Source organism: Cherax quadricarinatus, chromosome 41, assembly GCF_038502225.1.
Source record: "Cherax quadricarinatus isolate ZL_2023a chromosome 41, ASM3850222v1, whole genome shotgun sequence".
Classification (NCBI taxonomy): Eukaryota; Metazoa; Arthropoda; class Malacostraca; order Decapoda; family Parastacidae; genus Cherax; species Cherax quadricarinatus.
The window spans coordinates 893,705-912,788 of NC_091332.1; the positions used below are offsets into that span (position 1 = coordinate 893,705).

The window sequence follows — 19,084 nt, forward strand, 5'->3', positions numbered from 1 at the left end:
GCCTTCTGAAATTCATCCAGTAATCTTTGCCATTTCTCTTCAGAATCTCCCATAAGAACTGCAGTCAGCAAAGGGCAACTATGACAACTCCCACTTTGTATCAGATTCATTATTATTCAATTCCATGGCTCTCCCCAACTTCCTACCATATACTTCTTTTACAACCCAATCTCTAAATATATTAATGTAGCATGCCTGTATATAATGGCAGAATTTACAAAAAATCTTACAGGACCCAATCACAAGTGCAGCAGTCTACAGTTCACCACATACCAACACAGCCCATTTTGGCGATAATATTACAGACCTAATCATGAACAAACAACCGTTGGAAACTAACAGCAACCTCATTTAATCAGAATACCCATCAGTACTATAAGTATCACTGGTTACAAATATAATCAGTAACCAAGCCTACAAGAACTACTGAGAAATGCACCTTCACTTAACTCTTTTAGGGTCTCTGCTATAATACTACGGCTTTGAACTGTGGGTCGGTGTCGTAGAACTATATGGTGAGCTCAGCTCACTCAGATAAGCTGTGAGTGGTAAATTTTTTGCCTAGATATGAGAGAAAGGGTCTATGTGATAAGTGTACATTGTATTAAAAAAATCCTGCCCCCCACACAGTGCATAATGGGAAAAAACCTGACCGTATTTTTGCTTTAAAATAGCGACTTTGCAGTGTATTTTTGTATGGATTTTATGGTTGTGTTCTTGGTCTCATTTGATAGAATGGAAGATATATTACAGAAATTGAGATCATTTTGATTAGTGTCAGGATTGAAAGTGGCTTGAAATTGAGCTCAAAGTAGTGGAAATGTTCAATTTTTGCCAGAGTACACAAATGTCTAATACACATCCAACTGGCCACTCTAATATGCATTTAGGAATGCACTGACATTATTTATACAATAATTACAATAATGCAGTAGCTTGCGTAACAATAAATCTTATGGTTTTGTGTGAATAAAAATTCAAAATGGAAAACAAGTGTAATATAAGAGAGGGGCCTGGAGATGTGACTAAGGAACAGAGGAAATGCTTTAGTGCCAGGAATGTCTACATTGTTTATTCTGGACCCTATTTTTATATTGGCAATTTTTGAATTTTGTGGAACTTGGCCAAATTACCAATTTATGATCACTTTATTGGGTAGTCGAAACAGGTAAATGGGTGGTTTCTTGTACTCGGAATAGAAGGAATACTAGTGAAGCAGATATGAGTTTAGTCTAGTGGAGCAGTGGAATTGGCCAAAAACAGGGTGCAAAGTGGGCGAAATCGCTGATGCGTGAGTATCGCTGAGACCGCTAACTTTGCGAGAGCATAATTCTGTAAGTTTTCCATAAAATTTTGTGCTTCTGGTTTCATTACCTTTGGAAAAAGATTCTCTGCCATTTTATATGATTTTTTTTTTTTTTAAATTTTGTGACCCTGAGAGCAAGTTTGAGAGCAGGAGTCAGGACCCTGAAAGGGGATAACCCACCTTCCGAGTTACCAACATAAAATTACCATTTGAAATTTTATAAAATCTCATTCAGACTCAATGATGATACATCAGTGAACAACATTACCATAATCAGTAATATCAACTGGCAGAGGGAATTTAACAATGATCAATGCATTAACTTGTGTGTATATGTATACCTACAGCAAAAAATCAAAACCTCTAATACATATTGTCCCTTAAAAAGTAAGCAGGTCACAACAAAAAGATTAAATAGTCCATGGCTAATCAACAATATCCTCATATCCATTGACACAATGCATAACTATGAAAAAATATAGACTAGGCTCAAGACCCAAAGAACAAGCAAAGAAAGATATAGTAGGACAGTAGAACCCCTGTATCCACTGATTAGGTATTCACAGTTTACGTGGCCCCAAAAATACCTCTAAATTTTGCATAATAATGGTCCCAAAGTGCAAAAGTAGAAAAGCTGGAAGTTGTGGAGAGCCTAAGAGAAGCCGTGAAGTGCTTCCCATCAGTGAAAGTGAGAACTGTCCACTTGTTGCGCATAATTTATCAATTAAACTTTATAATAGGTATGTATAGGACATATATATGTAGGGTTCACTACTATCCATGGTAGGTTCTTGGAACGTATCCCCCGCAGATAGGGGGTCCTACCATACTGTACATCAAGTGTTCACTAAGCTAAAAAAGAAACACAAACAACTAACAGGGTTCATGTATGAAAGATACAAAAAAAAAAAAAAAAAAAAAAAAAAAAAAAAAAAAGACCTGGTACACATTCAAGTCAAGTACAGTGGAACCTAGGTTTTCGTGATTAATTCGTTCCAGAAAGTCTGACGAAAACCGAATCGTATCAAAAATGAAGCAATATTTCCCATAAGAAATAATGTAAATCCAATTAATCTGTTCCAGACACCCAAAAATATTAAAAAAAAAAAAATTTTTATAGAGAATAACTAGTTTTACATACAGAAAACAATGAAAAATAAATATAAATAACTAATGAAATGGGTAAATGAACATTTAACATCACTCTTCCTTTTATTGAAGACTCTTGTTGGCGTATGGAAGACGGCAAGGAGGGGAGAGGGAGGAGAGGTTATCGTTTGGAAGGGGAATCCCCTTCCATAAGGGCTTCAGGTATCAAGGCCCTATCCGGGGTTACTTCCCTTCTTTGTCTTTTACTGGCACTAGGACCAGCTTCAGAGTCACTGTACCCCTGTCGCACAAAAAATCTGTCCAGAGAGGTCTGTTTCTGGCATCTCTAAGATTTGCCTAAAATGGGACAAGACACTGTCATTGAACATGTTGCAGACATGGCTTGCAACAGCTCTGTTAGAGTGATATTTCTCCACAAAACTTTGCAACTCACTCCACTTCACACACATCCTTAATCACTGAAGAAAGCACATTCTCCCTTCTCTCTTCCTCCTCCTCTGAAGCAATTTCCTCAGCTGTGATCTGTTGCTGTTCCAATTGAAGGTGTTGCAGCTCTTCAGTGATTATCTCTTCCCATGGTCATCCACCAACTCTTCCACATCCTGGCCACTCACATCCAACCCCATGGACTTCCCCAAAGACACAATAGATTCCACAACAGGCGTAGGGTCATCAGGGTCAGCCTCAAACCCTTCAAAATCCTTCTTTTGAACACATTCTGGCCACAATTTTCTCAAAGCAGAGTTCTCCAAGTGGATTTCCCATACATCCTGGCGAGATCGGCCACCCTTATGCCACTTTCGTGCTTAGCTACGATTTCTTTTTTGAATTCTATCGTGTTTCTTGTCTTCTTTATCAAAAGGCTGGTACTTGGAACTTTCTTTGGCCCCATGGTGGCTTATTTAGCAGTCACACTCAATAAACAAGCACAAAAAAGAATGGATGATTACGAAATGTTTCAGCTGAATGCACAGGGTGATGCTCGCTCAATGATAAAGGTAGACTGAGTCATTCAGTGCTTGAGTGGCCTAGTGATGCAGGCAGGCAGGCGGACGCATTCGGTATGGACCACTGCCAACTCTACGAAAACTAAGGTGATGTAAGAAAACTGGGACAAAATTTTGACGGAAAAAGTCATCAAAAACCGAATCTTTCAAAAACTGGGGCATACGAAAACTGAGGTTCCACTGTACAAAGAAATTATACCAATCCAAACGAACCTCCCATCTTAGTCACCAAAACAGTAAATAAACTAAACTTCTCGATAAATGGAACAAACATAGCCATCGAACTCCAAACTTTAGAGATTACCTCAATGACATTTACCCATGCTCTCTATTTTTCCTTGACCAATTCTACAAATGTAACTTAAATAACAAATTCTCTCTCTAAAAAAAGAAGAAAAAAAAAAGATAGAAACAAGGCCACTATACCACCACTAATATACAATATAAAAAACAGCTGTGTTAGAAATATTAGTATTGACACTTGTGTAGTCCTGCATAGCCTTTGTAACACCTGGCACTACTATCCAGCCTGTAGCTGTCGGAGTGCCCCAGGGTAGTGTCTTAGCCCCACTCCTCTTTCTCGACATCAATGATCTCCCCAATGCATCTCAACTCCTTAAACCAGTTCTATTTGCAGACAACACTACTTATGTCTACTCCCACTCAAACCCAGCTATACTTAGAGACACTGTAAACAACGAGCTGCTAAAAATATAAGCTTAGATGATGACCAACAGACTCACTCTCAACATAGACAAAACATACTTCATGCTGTTTGGAAACAGAGCCTTAAATACTGTATCCAACTTATAAACTTATTCTTACAAACTTCCACCCTGACTACCTCACATTAGTATTAAGATAAACTAAAGATTTATTAAAAAATTAACCACTCTTATCTTGTCTAGACTTAAGTAACTATGTATGTATTAGGATTAGTTTGCCCAATATGCCCCAGCATAATAGCGGCTTTCTTTGTACTTAACAAATCAAAATTGTAAGTACACAGTGTAACCTCTACAAAGGAATAAAATCTTTAATATTATTTTAATCTTTAATGTGCAGGTGGTTTGGCAGAATGTGTTAAACCCAGACATAGCATTCTCATTCTTATGGAAGAGACAAGCTATTGATGCATGTGTGGGAGGCTTGTCTTATAGCTGTGGCCTATGGTAGTTGAAATCTAGCACTAGAGTGAGGGTAACGTGTGGCTGCACCTCCTCTGTGTATGCCTTTGTTAAAATAAACTGCAAGATCTGAGGATGCCTTTTACTCACTCCATTAGCTAGTGAACCCATGCGCTGTTTGCTGTCACCTACCACTGTAACATCATTCAACAAATTGAAAGACACCAAAACCTTCCCAAACATACTTAAACTAGCAGAGGATATGCCAATCAACAAAACAGGAGACCAATAGAAATAAACTACATGCCAATACAGTATTTAACTTACCATTCCTAAAAATTTTGAAAACATACAAATAAATATACATAGTGACAACTAAACATGATACTCTTAATACTTGCCAGTTTAGTTTCAAGTCAAGAGAAAAGTAAGAATGCAATAATAAAAATGTATACATCTCTAGAAAAAATGAATATCCAACAGGCCTCTTTAGTGACTCAAGATAAGTTTTCTATATAATAGATCACAACATCCTGCTACTTAAACTAGGACATTATGGAATCAGAAGCCAAGCTCTCACATTCCCTTCAAGGGTGAGGGGGCTCCTGATTCAAGGAATTTTACTTGGAATTTATAGACTTAGTTTTCATAATACATAATAACACCAAAGCTCTGAAAAAGTATTTACTGAAAAATAAGAGTATACATGTACATATCAGAAAGACAAAAAGTGGAAAATAAGATGATAAATCTAGTTGTTACAGCAGTTGCAGTTGCGTACCTGTTGTCTACAATAAAATTGTGGTGTTAATGATGAAGAGAGTGTTGTGCAAGACCATACTATATGTATACAGTCATCCCTAAAAATTCATTGAACAAGGGGTTACATTTCTAGGGGTCCTGAGAAACTAAAATCCACATATACAAAATTAAATGTGTATAAAGAAAATAAGATTTCAATTCATATTGTTTCAGAGCCCGTATATATCTACACCTTTAATCTGATTAATATTGATGCTTAAAAAATAATTTGGGTTGGAAAAAACTGAACCAGAAAAATGTGGGTTGCCCAATGAGTAAAAATACAGCGAATAAGGAAGGCACTGAAGTTGTGCAAACAACTGTACTTCCCATTTTATCTATATCTCTGACATCTCATTCTCTCTTGAAGCAAGATTGTCCTCCTTTCTTTTATTGTGATATCTACATAACCTGTTTTCTCATCAGATATATGATCTATGTTATTCTGGCAGCTTATTTGAGTAAATACCAGTGGGAAAATTTTTAGTGCTACATTAGGTAAGAGAACTGGAAAGCAGAGGTGTTTATACAGTAGTTTGAAGTTTACACATTACTAACCTAATGGGGAGGTGGTGTTGGAGGTATTGGCAGGCCGGTATTGGTCGTAGTGTTGGGCTCGGAGGGCATTGTAATTATAACGAGGTGGAGGCTTGGAACACTCATCATATGGATCTTCATCACTCCCAACACTTGATGAATCTGTTAAAGAATAACTTTTGGTAACTGACTTACATGTCAAATTAATAATACCAGTACATGTATTCAGAATATATTTGTACATGTAAATATGTATTATATTAAATCCAGTCAAGCCTGTGCATTGATGGTAAATTAAAACAAAATACAGAATAACATTACTTAAATGTATTATGAATACAGCATATACAAAATATATCTTCCAAACCTTTAATTTATATTTTTATGCTATGGCAACAATTAATTTTTTACATCACTATGATACTTTATACTCTTAAAATGTAATACGTATATTTCCCTATTTCTTTAATACACATGATAACACGCAGGAACAAGACGACAGCTTGTACCACAAGATTAAAAAGTTGGTTAGTCTCGCTACTGCTTTATGTACATTTTTAACGTTCAGTAATTAGTTTTAATTTCAATCCACAAAATACAAATGTTGCTTCAGTGACTGTTAGTTGAGCCGCAGGTGACACCTTTCCAAGGTCAGTGTTTAGAGAAGATGCATAGATGTTATCTCGGCTGAAAGTTAGTTCTGGGTTCTATAATTTATATTTAGAGGTTAGGTAAATACATTACCGAGTTAGTGTTACTGTCAATATAATTTAGGTTTTACCATAGTGTAAATTTCAGTGATAAGAATTAAATCTATATAAAGTACCAGTACTGATTACTGTATGTTTAAAATATACTGCACTATAGGATTATGTTAATACTTTCATGATGATATACATACTACAGCAAAGAAATTTTTAAAGCACCTATGTAATTTAATGTTCAAAGCATTTTATATTCAATATGCAAAAATTTAAAAGTTTTAGAATAAACAATACAACCTTAAAAATAAAATAACAATCTTTATATTTTAAAAAGGAAACAGACATTACAATGAGTGGGCTTGCAGTTGTTGCACAGATTATAAAAAAAAGAAGCCTATAGTTATGCACAGCATTTCAGGCAGACAAATTATTAATACACTGTTGTACTTTAATACTGTATTATAATAAAACAATTAGATACTTTTGAATATAAATACAGTGTACTGAACACACAGCTTTATAGAGATAGCAGTGCTGAATAGGGATGTTGACAAACATTTCTACTTCATTCCTTTTTCAGGTAAGCTAACATTTTTTTGCTTATGTACAGCACACAAACTATGAAACCACCTTACACTTCAAATTTTTCTTATTTTCTATAGTAATGCTCTTCCTCTCAACATCTGTACCATTACCATCCTGATCTTTATGATTTTTTAGTACTCAGGAAAAAAGGGACAGAATGCTACAGACGAACTGTGGCGAACACCTAAACATGCTGTCTTGTTTAATTTATATGTTTTCTCATTAACTCCAGCAAGTCAAAATAATAAATGCTGAAAACCAAGTCTGCCAATCCTGGAGAGTGGGCAACAATGACAGCAAGCAGTGTGCATACTATATGTTTCACTTGTTGGTGACAGCTGCCAGACACGAGGACTTTGTACGACCACGGTAATGGTCGTTAAGCAGGAAGATTCTTTTTTGATCATTATTCAAAATTACATTCTACAAACATTCAAGTCAGGATCAACTGTGCTGTACATAAGGTTTAAATCACAGTGCTGTATACTATATTTTTGTTTGTTGTATTTGTTGAATATGTATATTAATCAACAGAATGCTAGGATCCACTCTTTATACCTCTAATCTTTTTCACTACTTTCCTCAGAATGAGTTTAGGAGGCATAATAAAGCTACAGTATTAAACCAGTAATTTGTACAGTACTGTATAGGAAATGAGTGACGAGTTTTTTTTTCCCTACCTTGGTGAAAAAAATAGCATTAGTGATAAAAAAAATTGTCTGGTTCTTGACTGTTCTCATTTGATTGTGGTGGGAATGCATGTGTACACATCTGTATTTCATTATGTGCTCAATGACATACATCTGCTAAGTAACCTCTGGCATATTGGTGCTGGATATTCACCCCCTTAAAAAACAGATCACATAAGTAGTGTTTTACCTCTCAGTATACAACTTATTTCAGCATATGTATATGTGTACAGTATATATGTATATACAGAATAATGTATATATAGTACTCCCTATATAATTTTTTCAATAGCCATTTCCCTCCAAGAAGAAAGTCTATCTTTTTGTCGATTAAGAATTTTTTCCAACAAGGAATCAGATCTCAATATTTTGAGTTTGTAATTAATTAGCTAAAAAATCTTTTAATAAAAACAAATCAAAATATTAAAAAAAAAATCCAAACTTCACAAATATTATAGGTAAGAAGCAGTCATAAATTTAGCTATTATTGACTAAGTGTTAATAAAAAAAACATTTATATAACTTTCTTTAGAAAATCTGAGAAGGGTATTCACAAACATATTTAGTATAGTGTTATAGAGAAGACCAATCCCAGCACTAAAGCAGCATCTCAGAAATGAGCACATACAAATCTCTAGAGTAATTGCACAAGGCCTGATAGAGCAGCAATCAGTGCTCTCCCAGATAACATAATACAGGCTCAATGCACAATACATACACAGCACACTGACAAAGAAACATACATTATCCACACACCTCTGAAGGGTTCTTCTTCACACCACAAAAGTAGAGATTTTGATGCAGGAGACAACCAGTATATAAATTACTGTATTGCAGTGTATTGTTTAATGAAACAGTTTTAGCATTTATGTTCATAATGTGTACATTGCTATATCAATGGCTTGCATAGTTCACTGATGTCTACGTGGAAGTTCTATCTGGCATTATACCTGGTAAACAGGAATACAAGAAGCATCTCTCACACACACACAGCAAAATCCTAGTCACTAGCTGTCATTAACAACAAATAATATATACATTCTTTCTTTCAATGTACCAGCCGTATCCCACTGAGGTGGGGTGGCCCAAAAGAAAGAACTAAAGTTTCTCCTTTTAAATTTAGTAATATATACAGGAGAAGGGGGTTACTAGCCCCCTGCTCCCAGCATTTTAGTCGCCTCTTACAACACGAATGGCTTACGGAGGAAGAATTCTGTTCCACTTCCCCATGGCAGTAAGAGGAAATAAACAAGAACAAGAACTAGAAAGAAAATAGAAGAAAACCCAGAGGGGTGTGTGTGTATATACACCTACCATCCGACTTATGACCTGCTCGACTTACGACCGTGTTTTTTATGCCAAATTTCTGGGAAATAAACAACTATTTGTGTTGTACACAGTGTTTATCCTAAACCTTACAGTATAAATACAGTACTAACAGCATAAAAAGTAAAGTAAAACATGAAATACCAAAATAAAACAATAAAATACAGTCATTACAAAAATGTTTTGTTGATATTCAGTAGTAAAGTTCGACTTACGACCGGTTTCTCGGAACCGAACTCGGTCGTAAGTCGGATGGTAGGTGTATATGCTTGTACATGTATGTGTAGTGTGACCTAAATGCAAGTAGAAGTAGCAAGACATACCTGAAATCTTGCATGTTTATGAGACGAACAAAAGACACCAGCAATCCTACCATCATGTAAAACAATTACAGGCTTTCGTTGTACACTCACTTGGCAGGACGGTAGTACCTCCCTGGGCGGTTCCTGTTTCCCAACCTACTACGTAGGAGATATACAGTATATACATCTTTCTTTCAACACACCGGCCGTATCCCACCGAGGCAGGGTGGCCCAAAAGGAAAAACGAAAGTTTCTCCTTTTACATTTAGTAATATATACAGGAGAAGGGGTTACTAGCCCCTTGCTCCCGGCATTTTAGTCGCCTCTTACAACACGCATGACTTACGGAGGAAGAATTCTATTCCACTTCCCCATGGAGGTAAGAGGAAATAAACAAGAACAAGAACTAGAAAGAAAATAGAAGAAAACCCAAAGGGGTGTGTATATATATGCTTGTACATGTATGTGTAGTGTGACCTAAATGCAAGTAGAAGTAGCAAGACATACCTGAAATCTTGCATGTTTATAAGACAAACAAAAGACACCAGCAATCCTACCATCGTGTAAAACAATTACAGGCTTCAGTTTTGCACTCACTTGGCAGGACGGTAGTACCTCCCTGGGTGGTTGCTGTCTACCAACCTACTACCTAGGAGATATATAGTATATGTATCTTTCTTTCAACACACCGGCCGTATCCCACCGAGGCGGGGTGGCCCAAAAGGAAAAACGAAAGTTTCTCCTTTTACATTTAGTAATATATACAGGAGAAGAGGTTACTAGCCCCTTGCTCCCGGCATTTTAGTCACCTCTTACAACACGCATGGCTTACGAAGGAAGAATTCTGTTCCACTTCCCCATGGAGAATATAGTATATTATATATTGTGTATTTTTATACATATATACTTCTAAGCTGTTGTATTCTGGGCACCTCTGCAAAAACAGCGATTATGTGTGAGTGAGGTGAAAGTGTTGAATGATGATGAAAGTATTTTTCTTTTTGGGGATTTTCTTTCTTCTTGGGTCACCCTGCCTTGGTGGGAGACAGAGAACTTGTTGCAAAAAAAAAAAAAATTAATATATATTCTTTCTTCTTTCAAGAAACTGGCCGTATCCCACCGAGGTGGGGTGGCCCTAAAGGAAAAACGAAAGTTTCTCCTTTTACATTTAGTAATATATACAGGAGAAGAGGTTACTAGCCCCTTGCTCCCGGCATTTTAGTTGCCTCTTACAACACGCATGACTTACGGAGGAAGAATTCTGTTCCACTTCCCCATGGAGATAAGAGGAAATAAACAAGAATAAGAACTAGAAAGAAAATAGAAGAAAACCCAGAGGGGTGTGTATATATGTGCTTGTACATGTATGTGTAGTGTGACCCAAGTGTAAGTAGAAGTAGCAAGACGTACCTGAAATCTTGCATGTTTATGAGACAGAAAAAAGGACACCAGCAATCCTACCATCACGTAAAACAATTACAGGCTTTCGTTTCACACTCATTTGGCAGGATGGTGGTACCCCCCTGGGTGGTTGCTGTCTACCAACCTTCTACCTACAGATTAATATATATATATATATATATATATATATATATATATAAATATATATAAATATATATAATATATATATATATATAAATATATATATATATATTTATAAATATAAAAATATATATATATATATACAGTGGACCCCCGCTTAATGATCACCTCCCAATGCGACCAATTATGTAAGTGTATTTATGTAAGTGCGTTTGTACGTGTATGTTTGGGGGTCTGAAATGGACTAATCTACTTCACAATATTCCTTATGGGAACAAATTCGGTCAGTACTGGCACCTGAACATACTTCTGGAATGAAAAAATATCGTTAACCGGGGGTCCACTGTATATATATATATATATATATTTTTTAACAAGTTGGCCGTCTCCCACCGAGGCAGGGTGACCCAAAAAGAAAGAAAATCCCCAAAAAGAAAATGCTTTCATCATCATTCAACACTTTCACCACACTCACACATAATCACTGTTTTTGCAGAGGTGCTCAGAATACAAGTTTAGAAGCATATACGTATAAAGATACACAACATATCCCTCCAAACTGCCAATATCCCAAACTCCTCCTTTAAAGTGCAGGCATTGTACTTCCCATTTCCAGGATTCATATATATATATATTTTTTTTTTTTTTTTTTTTTTTTTCCAACAAGTCGGCCGTCTCCCACCGAGGCAGGGTGACCCAAAAAAGAAAGAAAATCCCCAAAAAGAAAATACTTTCATCATCATTCAACACTTTCACCACACTCGCACATTATCACTGTTTTTGCAGAGGTGCTCAGAATACAACAGTCTAGAAGCATACACATATAAAGACACACAACATATCCCTCCAAACTGCCAATATCCCAAACCCCTCCTTTAAAGTGCAGGCATTGTACTTCCCATTTCCAGGACTCAAGTCCGACTATATGAAAATAACCGGTTTCCCTGAATCCCTTCACTAAATATTACCCTGCTCACACTCCAACAGATCGTCAGGTCCCAAGTACCATTCGTCTCCATTCACTCCTATCTAACACGCTCACGCACGCTTGCTGGAAATCCAAGCCCCTTACCCACAAAACCTCCTTTACCCCCTCTCTCCAACCCTTTCGAGGACGACCCCTACCCCGCCTTCCTTCCCCTATAGATTTATATGCTTTCCATGTCATTCTACTGTGATCCATTCTCTCTAAATGACCAAACCACCTCAACAACCCCTCTTCTGCCCTCTGACTAATACTTTTATTAACTCCACACCTTCTCCTAATTTCCACACTCCGAATTTTTTGCATAATATTTACACCACACATTGCCCTTAGACAGGACATCTCCGCTGCCTCCAACCGTCTCCTTGCTGCTGCATTTACCACCCAAGCTTCACACCCATATAAGAGTGTTGGTACTACTATACTTTCATACATTCCCTTCTTTGCCTCCATAGATAACGTTTTTTGACTCCACATATACCTCAACGCACCACTCACCTTTTTTCCCTCATCAATTCTATATATATATAATTTCTTTCAACAAACCGGCCGTATCCCACCAAGGCAGGGTGGCCCAAAAAGAAAAACAAAAGTTTCTCTTTTTAAATTTAGTAATTTATACAGGAGAAGGGGATACTAGCCCCTTGCTCCTGGCATTTTAGTCGCCTCTTACAACACGCATAGCTTACGGAGGAAGAATTCTGTCCCACTTCCCCATGGAGATAAGAGGAAATAAACAAGAACAAGAACTAGTAAGAAAATAGAAGAAACCCCAGAGGAGTGTGTATATATATATATATATGCTTGTACATGTATGTGTAGTGTGACCTAAGTGTAAGTAGAAGTAGCAAGACGTACCTCAAACCTTGCATGTTTATGAGACAAAAAAAAATGGACACCAGCAATCCTACCATCATGTAAAATAATTACAGGCTTTCGTTTTACACTCACTTGGCAGGACAGTAGGTCCTCCCTGGGTGGTTGCTGTCTACCAACCTACTGCCTAGGATTATACATTATATATATATATATATATATATATTTTTTTTTTTTTTTTTTATTATCACACCGGCCGATTCCCACCAAGGCAGGGTGGCCCGAAAAAGAAAAACTTTCACCATCATTCACTCCATCACTGTCTTGCCAGAAGGGTGCTTTACACTACAGTTTTTAAACTGCAACATTAACACCCCTCCTTCAGAGTGCAGGCACTGTACTTCCCATCTCCAGGACTCAAGTCCGGCCTGCCGGTTTCCCTGAATCCCTTCATAAATGTTACTTTGCTCACACTCCAACAGCACGTCAAGTATTAAAAACCATTTGTCTCCATTTACTCCTATCAAACACGCTCAAGCATGCCTGCTGGAAGTCCAAGCCCCTCGCACACAAAACCTCCTTTACCCCCTCCCTCCAACCCTTCCTAGGCCGACCCCTACCCCGCCTTCCTTCCACTACAGACTGATACACTCTTGAAGTCATTCTGTTTCGCTCCATTCTCTCTACATGTCCGAACCACCTCAACAACCCTTCCTCAGCCCTCTGGACAACAGTTTTGGTAATCCCGCACCTCCTCCTAACTTCCAAACTACGAATTCTCTGCATTATATTCACACCACACATTGCCCTCAGACATGACATCTCCACTGCCTCCAGCCTTCTCCTCGCTGCAACATTCATCACCCACGCTTCACACCCATATAAGAGCGTTGGTAAAACTATACTCTCATACATTCCCCTCTTTGCCTCCAAGGACAAAGTTCTTTGTCTCCACAGACTCCTAAGTGCACCACTCACTCTTTTTCCCTCATCAATTCTATGATTCACCTCATCTTTCATAGACCCATCCGCTGACACGTCCACTCCCAAATATCTGAATACGTTCACCTCCTCCATACTCTCTCCCTCCAATCTGATATTCAATCTTTCATCACCTAATCTTTTTGTTATCCTCATAACCTTACTCTTTCCTGTATTCACCTTTAATTTTCTTCTTTTGCACACCCTACCAAATTCATCCACCAATCTCTGCAACTTCTCTTCAGAATCTCCCAAGAGCACAGTGTCATCAGCAAAGAGCAGCTGTGACAACTCCCACTTTGTGTGTGATTCTTTATCTTTTAACTCCACGCCTCTTGCCAAGACCCTCGCATTTACTTCTCTTACAACCCCATCTATAAATATATTAAACAACCACGGTGACATCACACATCCTTGTCTAAGGCCTACTTTTACTGGGAAAAAATTTCCCTCTTTCCTACATACTCTAACTTGAGCCTCACTATCCTCGTAAAAACTCTTCACTGCTTTCAGTAACCTACCTCCTACACCATACACTTGCAACATCTGCCACATTGCCCCCCTATCCACCCTGTCATACGCCTTTTCCAAATCCATAAATGCCACAAAGACCTCTTTAGCCTTATCTAAATACTGTTCACTTATATGTTTCACTGTAAACACCTGGTCCACACACCCCCTACCTTTCCTAAAGCCTCCTTGTTCATCTGCTATCCTATTCTCCGTCTTACTCTTAATTCTTTCAATTATAACTCTACCATACACTTTACCAGGTACACTCAACAGACTTATCCCCCTATAATTTTTGCACTCTCTTTTATCCCCTTTGCCTTTATACAAAGGAACTATGCATGCTCTCTGCCAATCCCTAGGTACCTTACCCTCTTCCATACATTTATTAAACAATTGCACCAACCACTCCAAAACTATATCCCCACCTGCTTTTAACATTTCTATCTTTATCCCATCAATCCCGGCTGCCTTACCCCCTTTCATTTTACCTACTGCCTCACGAACTTCCCCCACACTCACAACTGGCTCTTCCTCACTCCTACAAGATGTTATTCCTCCTTGCCCTATACACGAAATCACAGCTTCCCTATCTTCATCAACATTTAACAATTCCTCAAAATATTCCTTCCATCTTCCCAATACCTCTAACTCTCCATTTAATAACTCTCCTCTCCTATTTTTAACTGACAAATCCATTTGTTCTCTAGGCTTTCTTAACTTGTTAATCTCACTCCAAAACTTTTTCTTATTTTCAACAAAATTTGTTGATAACATCTCACCCACTCTCTCATTTGCTCTCTTTTTACATTGCTTCACCACTCTCTTAACCTCTCTCTTTTTCTCCATATACTCTTCCCTCCTTGCATCACTTCTACTTTGTAAAAACTTCTCATATGCTAACTTTTTCTCCCTTACTACTCTCTTTACATCATCATTCCACCAATCGCTCCTCTTCCCTCCTGCACCCACTTTCCTGTAACCACAAACTTCTGCTGAACACTCTAACACTACATTTTTAAACCTACCCCATACCTCTTCGACCCCATTGCCTATGCTCTCATTAGCCCATCTATCCTCCAATAGCTGTTTATATCTTACCCTAACTGCCTCCTCTTTTAGTTTATAAACCTTCACCTCTCTCTTCCCTGATGCTTCTATTCTCCTTGTATCCCATCTACCTTTTACTCTCAGTGTAGCTACAACTAGAAAGTGATCTGATATATCTGTGGCCCCTCTATAAACATGTACATCCTGAAGTCTACTCAACAGTCTTTTATCTACCAATACATAATCCAACAAACTACTGTCATTTCGCCCTACATCATATCGTGTATACTTATTTATCCTCTTTTTCTTAAAATATGTATTACCTATAACTAAACCCCTTTCTATACAAAGTTCAATCAAAGGGCTCCCATTATCATTTACACCTGGCACCCCAAACTTACCTACCACACCCTCTCTAAAAGTTTCTCCTACTTTAGCATTCAAGTCCCCTACCACAATTACTCTCTCACTTGGTTCAAAGGCTCCTATACATTCACTTAACATCTCCCAAAATCTCTCTCTCTCCTCTGCATTCCTCTCTTCTCCAGGTGCATACACGCTTATTATGACCCACTTCTCGCATCCAACCTTTACTTTAATCCACATAATTCTTGAATTTACACATTCATATTCTCTTTTCTCCTTCCATAACTGATCATTTAACATTACTGCTACCCCTTCCTTTGCTCTAACTCTCTCAGATACTCCAGATTTAATCCCATTTATTTCCCCCCACTGAAACTCTCCTACCCCCTTCAGCTTTGTTTCGCTTAGGGCCAGGACATCCAACTTCTTTTCATTCATAACATCAGCAATCATCTGTTTCTTGTCATCCGCACTACATCCACGCACATTTAGGCAACCCAGTTTTATAAAGTTTTTCTTCTTCTCTTTTTTAGTAATTGTATACAGGAGAAGGGGTTACTAGCCCATTGCTCCCGGCATTTTAGTCGCCTCATACGACACGCATGGCTTACGGAGGAAAGATTCTTTTCCACTTCCCCATGGACAATAGAAGAAATAAAAAAGAACAAGAGCTATTTAGAAAAAGGAGAAAAACCTAGATGTATGTATATATATATATGCATGTGCGTGTCTGTGAAGTGTGACCAAAGTGTTAGTAGGAGTAGCAAGATATCCCTGTTATCTTAGCGTGTTTATGAGACAGAAAAAGAAACCAGCAATCCTACCATCATGCAAAACAATTACAGGTTTTTGTTTCACAGTCATCTGGCAGGACGGTAGTACTTCCCTGGGTGGTTGCTGTCTACCAACCTACTACCTGTATATACTAACTGTATATATATATATATATATATATATATATATATATATAATTTTATCTTAATAGTTCTTGGTCTTATTACTTTTCCTTTTATATCCATGGGGAAGTGGAATAAGAATGTTTCCTCCGTAAGCCATGCGTGTTGTAAAAGTCAACTAAAATGCCGGGAACAATGGGCTAGTAACCCCTTTTCCTGTAAAGATTACTAAAAAGAATAAGAAGAAAATTGTCAAAGTGGGAAGCCTGAATGTGCATGGATGTTGTGCAAATGATAAGAAAGAGATGATTGTGGATGTTATGAATGAGAAGAAACTGGATGTCCTGGCTTTCAGTGAAACAAAGCTGAAGGGGGTGGGAGAGTTTCAATGGAGAGGAATAAATGGGATTAGGTCAGGGGTTTCAAATAGAGTTAGAGCTAAAGAAGGAGTAGCAATAATGTTGAAGGATAAGTTATGGCAGGAAAAGAGGGACTACAAATGTATAAATTCAAGGATTATGTGGAGTAAAATAAAGATTGGATGTGAAAAGTGGGTTATAGTAAGTGTGTATGCACCTGGAGAAGAAAGAAGTGTAGAGGAGAGAGAGAGATTCTGGGAAATGTTGAGTGAATGCGTGGGGAGTTTTGAATCAAGTGTGAGAGTAATGGTGGTTGGGGATTTCAATGCTAAAGTGGGTAAAAATGTTATGGAGGGAGTAGTAGGTAAATTTGGGGTGCCAGGGGTAAATGTAAATGGGGAGCCTTTAATTGAGCTATGTGTAGAAAGAAATTTGGTAATAAGTAATACATATTTTATGAAAAAGAGGATAAATAAATATACAAGGTATGATGTAGCACGTAATGAAAGTAGTTTGTTAGATTATGTATTGGCGGATAAAAGGTTGATGGGTAGGCTCCAGGATGTACATGTTTATAGAGGGGCAACTGATATATCGGATCATTATTTAGTTGTAGCTACAGTTAGAGTAAGAAGTAGATGGGAAAAGAGTAAGGTGAAAGTGTATAAACTAAGGGAGGAGGAAATTCGGGCGAGATATAAGCGACTATTGGCAGAAAGGTGGGCTAGTGCAAAGATGAGTAGTGGGGGGGGTTGAAGAGGGTTGGAATAGTTTTAAAAATGCAGTATTAGAATGTGGGGCAGAAGTTTGTGGTTATAGGAGGGTGGGGGCAGGAGGGAAGAGGAGTGATTGGTGGAATGATGAAGTAAAGGGTGTGATAAAAGAGAAAAAGGTAGCTTATGAGAGGTTTTTACAAAGCAGAAGTGTTATAAGAAGAGCAGAGTATATGGAGAGTAAAAGAAAGGTGAAGAGAGTGGTGAGAGAGTGCAAAAGGAGAGCAGATGATAGAGTGGGAGAGGCACTGTCAAGAAATTTTAATGAAAATAAGAAAAATTTTTGGAGTTAAACAAGTTAAGAAAGTTTAAATGTTGAAGAAGAAAGGGAGGCGGTAATTTCATCCACTGGCCAGGGAGGTATACCATCTTTTAGGAGTGAAGCAGAGCAGAATGTAAGTGTGGTGGAGGTACGTGAGGCATTATGTAGAATGAAAGGGGGTAAAGCAGCTGGAACTGATGGGATCATGACAGAAATGTTAAAAGCAGGGGGGGATATAGTGTTGGAGTGGTTGGTACTTTTGTTTAATAAATGTATGAAAGAGGGGAAGGTACCTAGGGATTGGCGGAGAGCATGTATAGTCCCTTTATATAAAGGGAAAGGGGACAAAAGAGATTGTAAAAATTATAGAGGAATAAGTTTACTGAGTATACCAGGAAAAGTATACAGTAGGGTTATAAATGAAAGAATTAGAGGTAAGACAGAATGTAGGATTGCGGATGAGCAGGGAGGCTTCAGAGTGGGTAGGGGATGTGTAGATCAAGTGTTTACATTGAAGCATATATGTGAACAGTATTTAAATAAAGGTAGGGAAGTTTTTATTGCATTTATGGATTTAGAAAAGGCATATGATAGAGTGGATAGAGAAGCAATGTGGCAGATGTTGCAAGTATATGGAATAGGTGGTAAGTTACTAAATGCTGTAAAGAGCTTTTATGATGATAGTGAGGCTCAGGTCAGGGTGTGTAGAAGAGAGGGAGATTACTTCCCGGTAAAAGTAGGTCTTAGACAGGGATGTGTAATGTCACCATGGTTGTTTAATATATTTATAGATGGGGTTGTAAAAGAAGTAAATGCTAGGGTGTTCGGGAGAGGGGTGGGATTAAATTATGGGGAATCAAATTCAAAATGGGAATTGACAGTTACTTTTTGCTGATGATACTGTGCTTATGGGAGATTCTGAAGAAAAATTGCAAAGGTTAGTGGATGAGTTTGAGAATGTGTGTAAAGGTAGAAAGTTGAAAGTGAACATAGAAAAGAGTAAGGTGATGAGGGTATCAAATGATTTAGATAAAGAAAAATTGGACATCA

The 19,084-nt window shown here is 37.7% G+C and overlaps 1 protein-coding gene across 1 annotated transcript in view; it reads right to left on the reverse strand.

Annotated features, from left to right (window-relative positions):
* The window catches only part of LOC128695839 (neurogenic protein big brain), a 71,805-nt gene that overhangs the window by 5,656 nt on the left and 47,065 nt on the right, over window positions 1–19,084 (reverse strand). Inside the window, exon 6 of the mRNA XM_070092810.1 lies at window positions 5,910–6,050. Within this exon, the coding sequence (XP_069948911.1) occupies window positions 5,910–6,050 (141 nt within the window). The remainder of the gene's footprint in view (window positions 1–5,909; window positions 6,051–19,084) is intronic.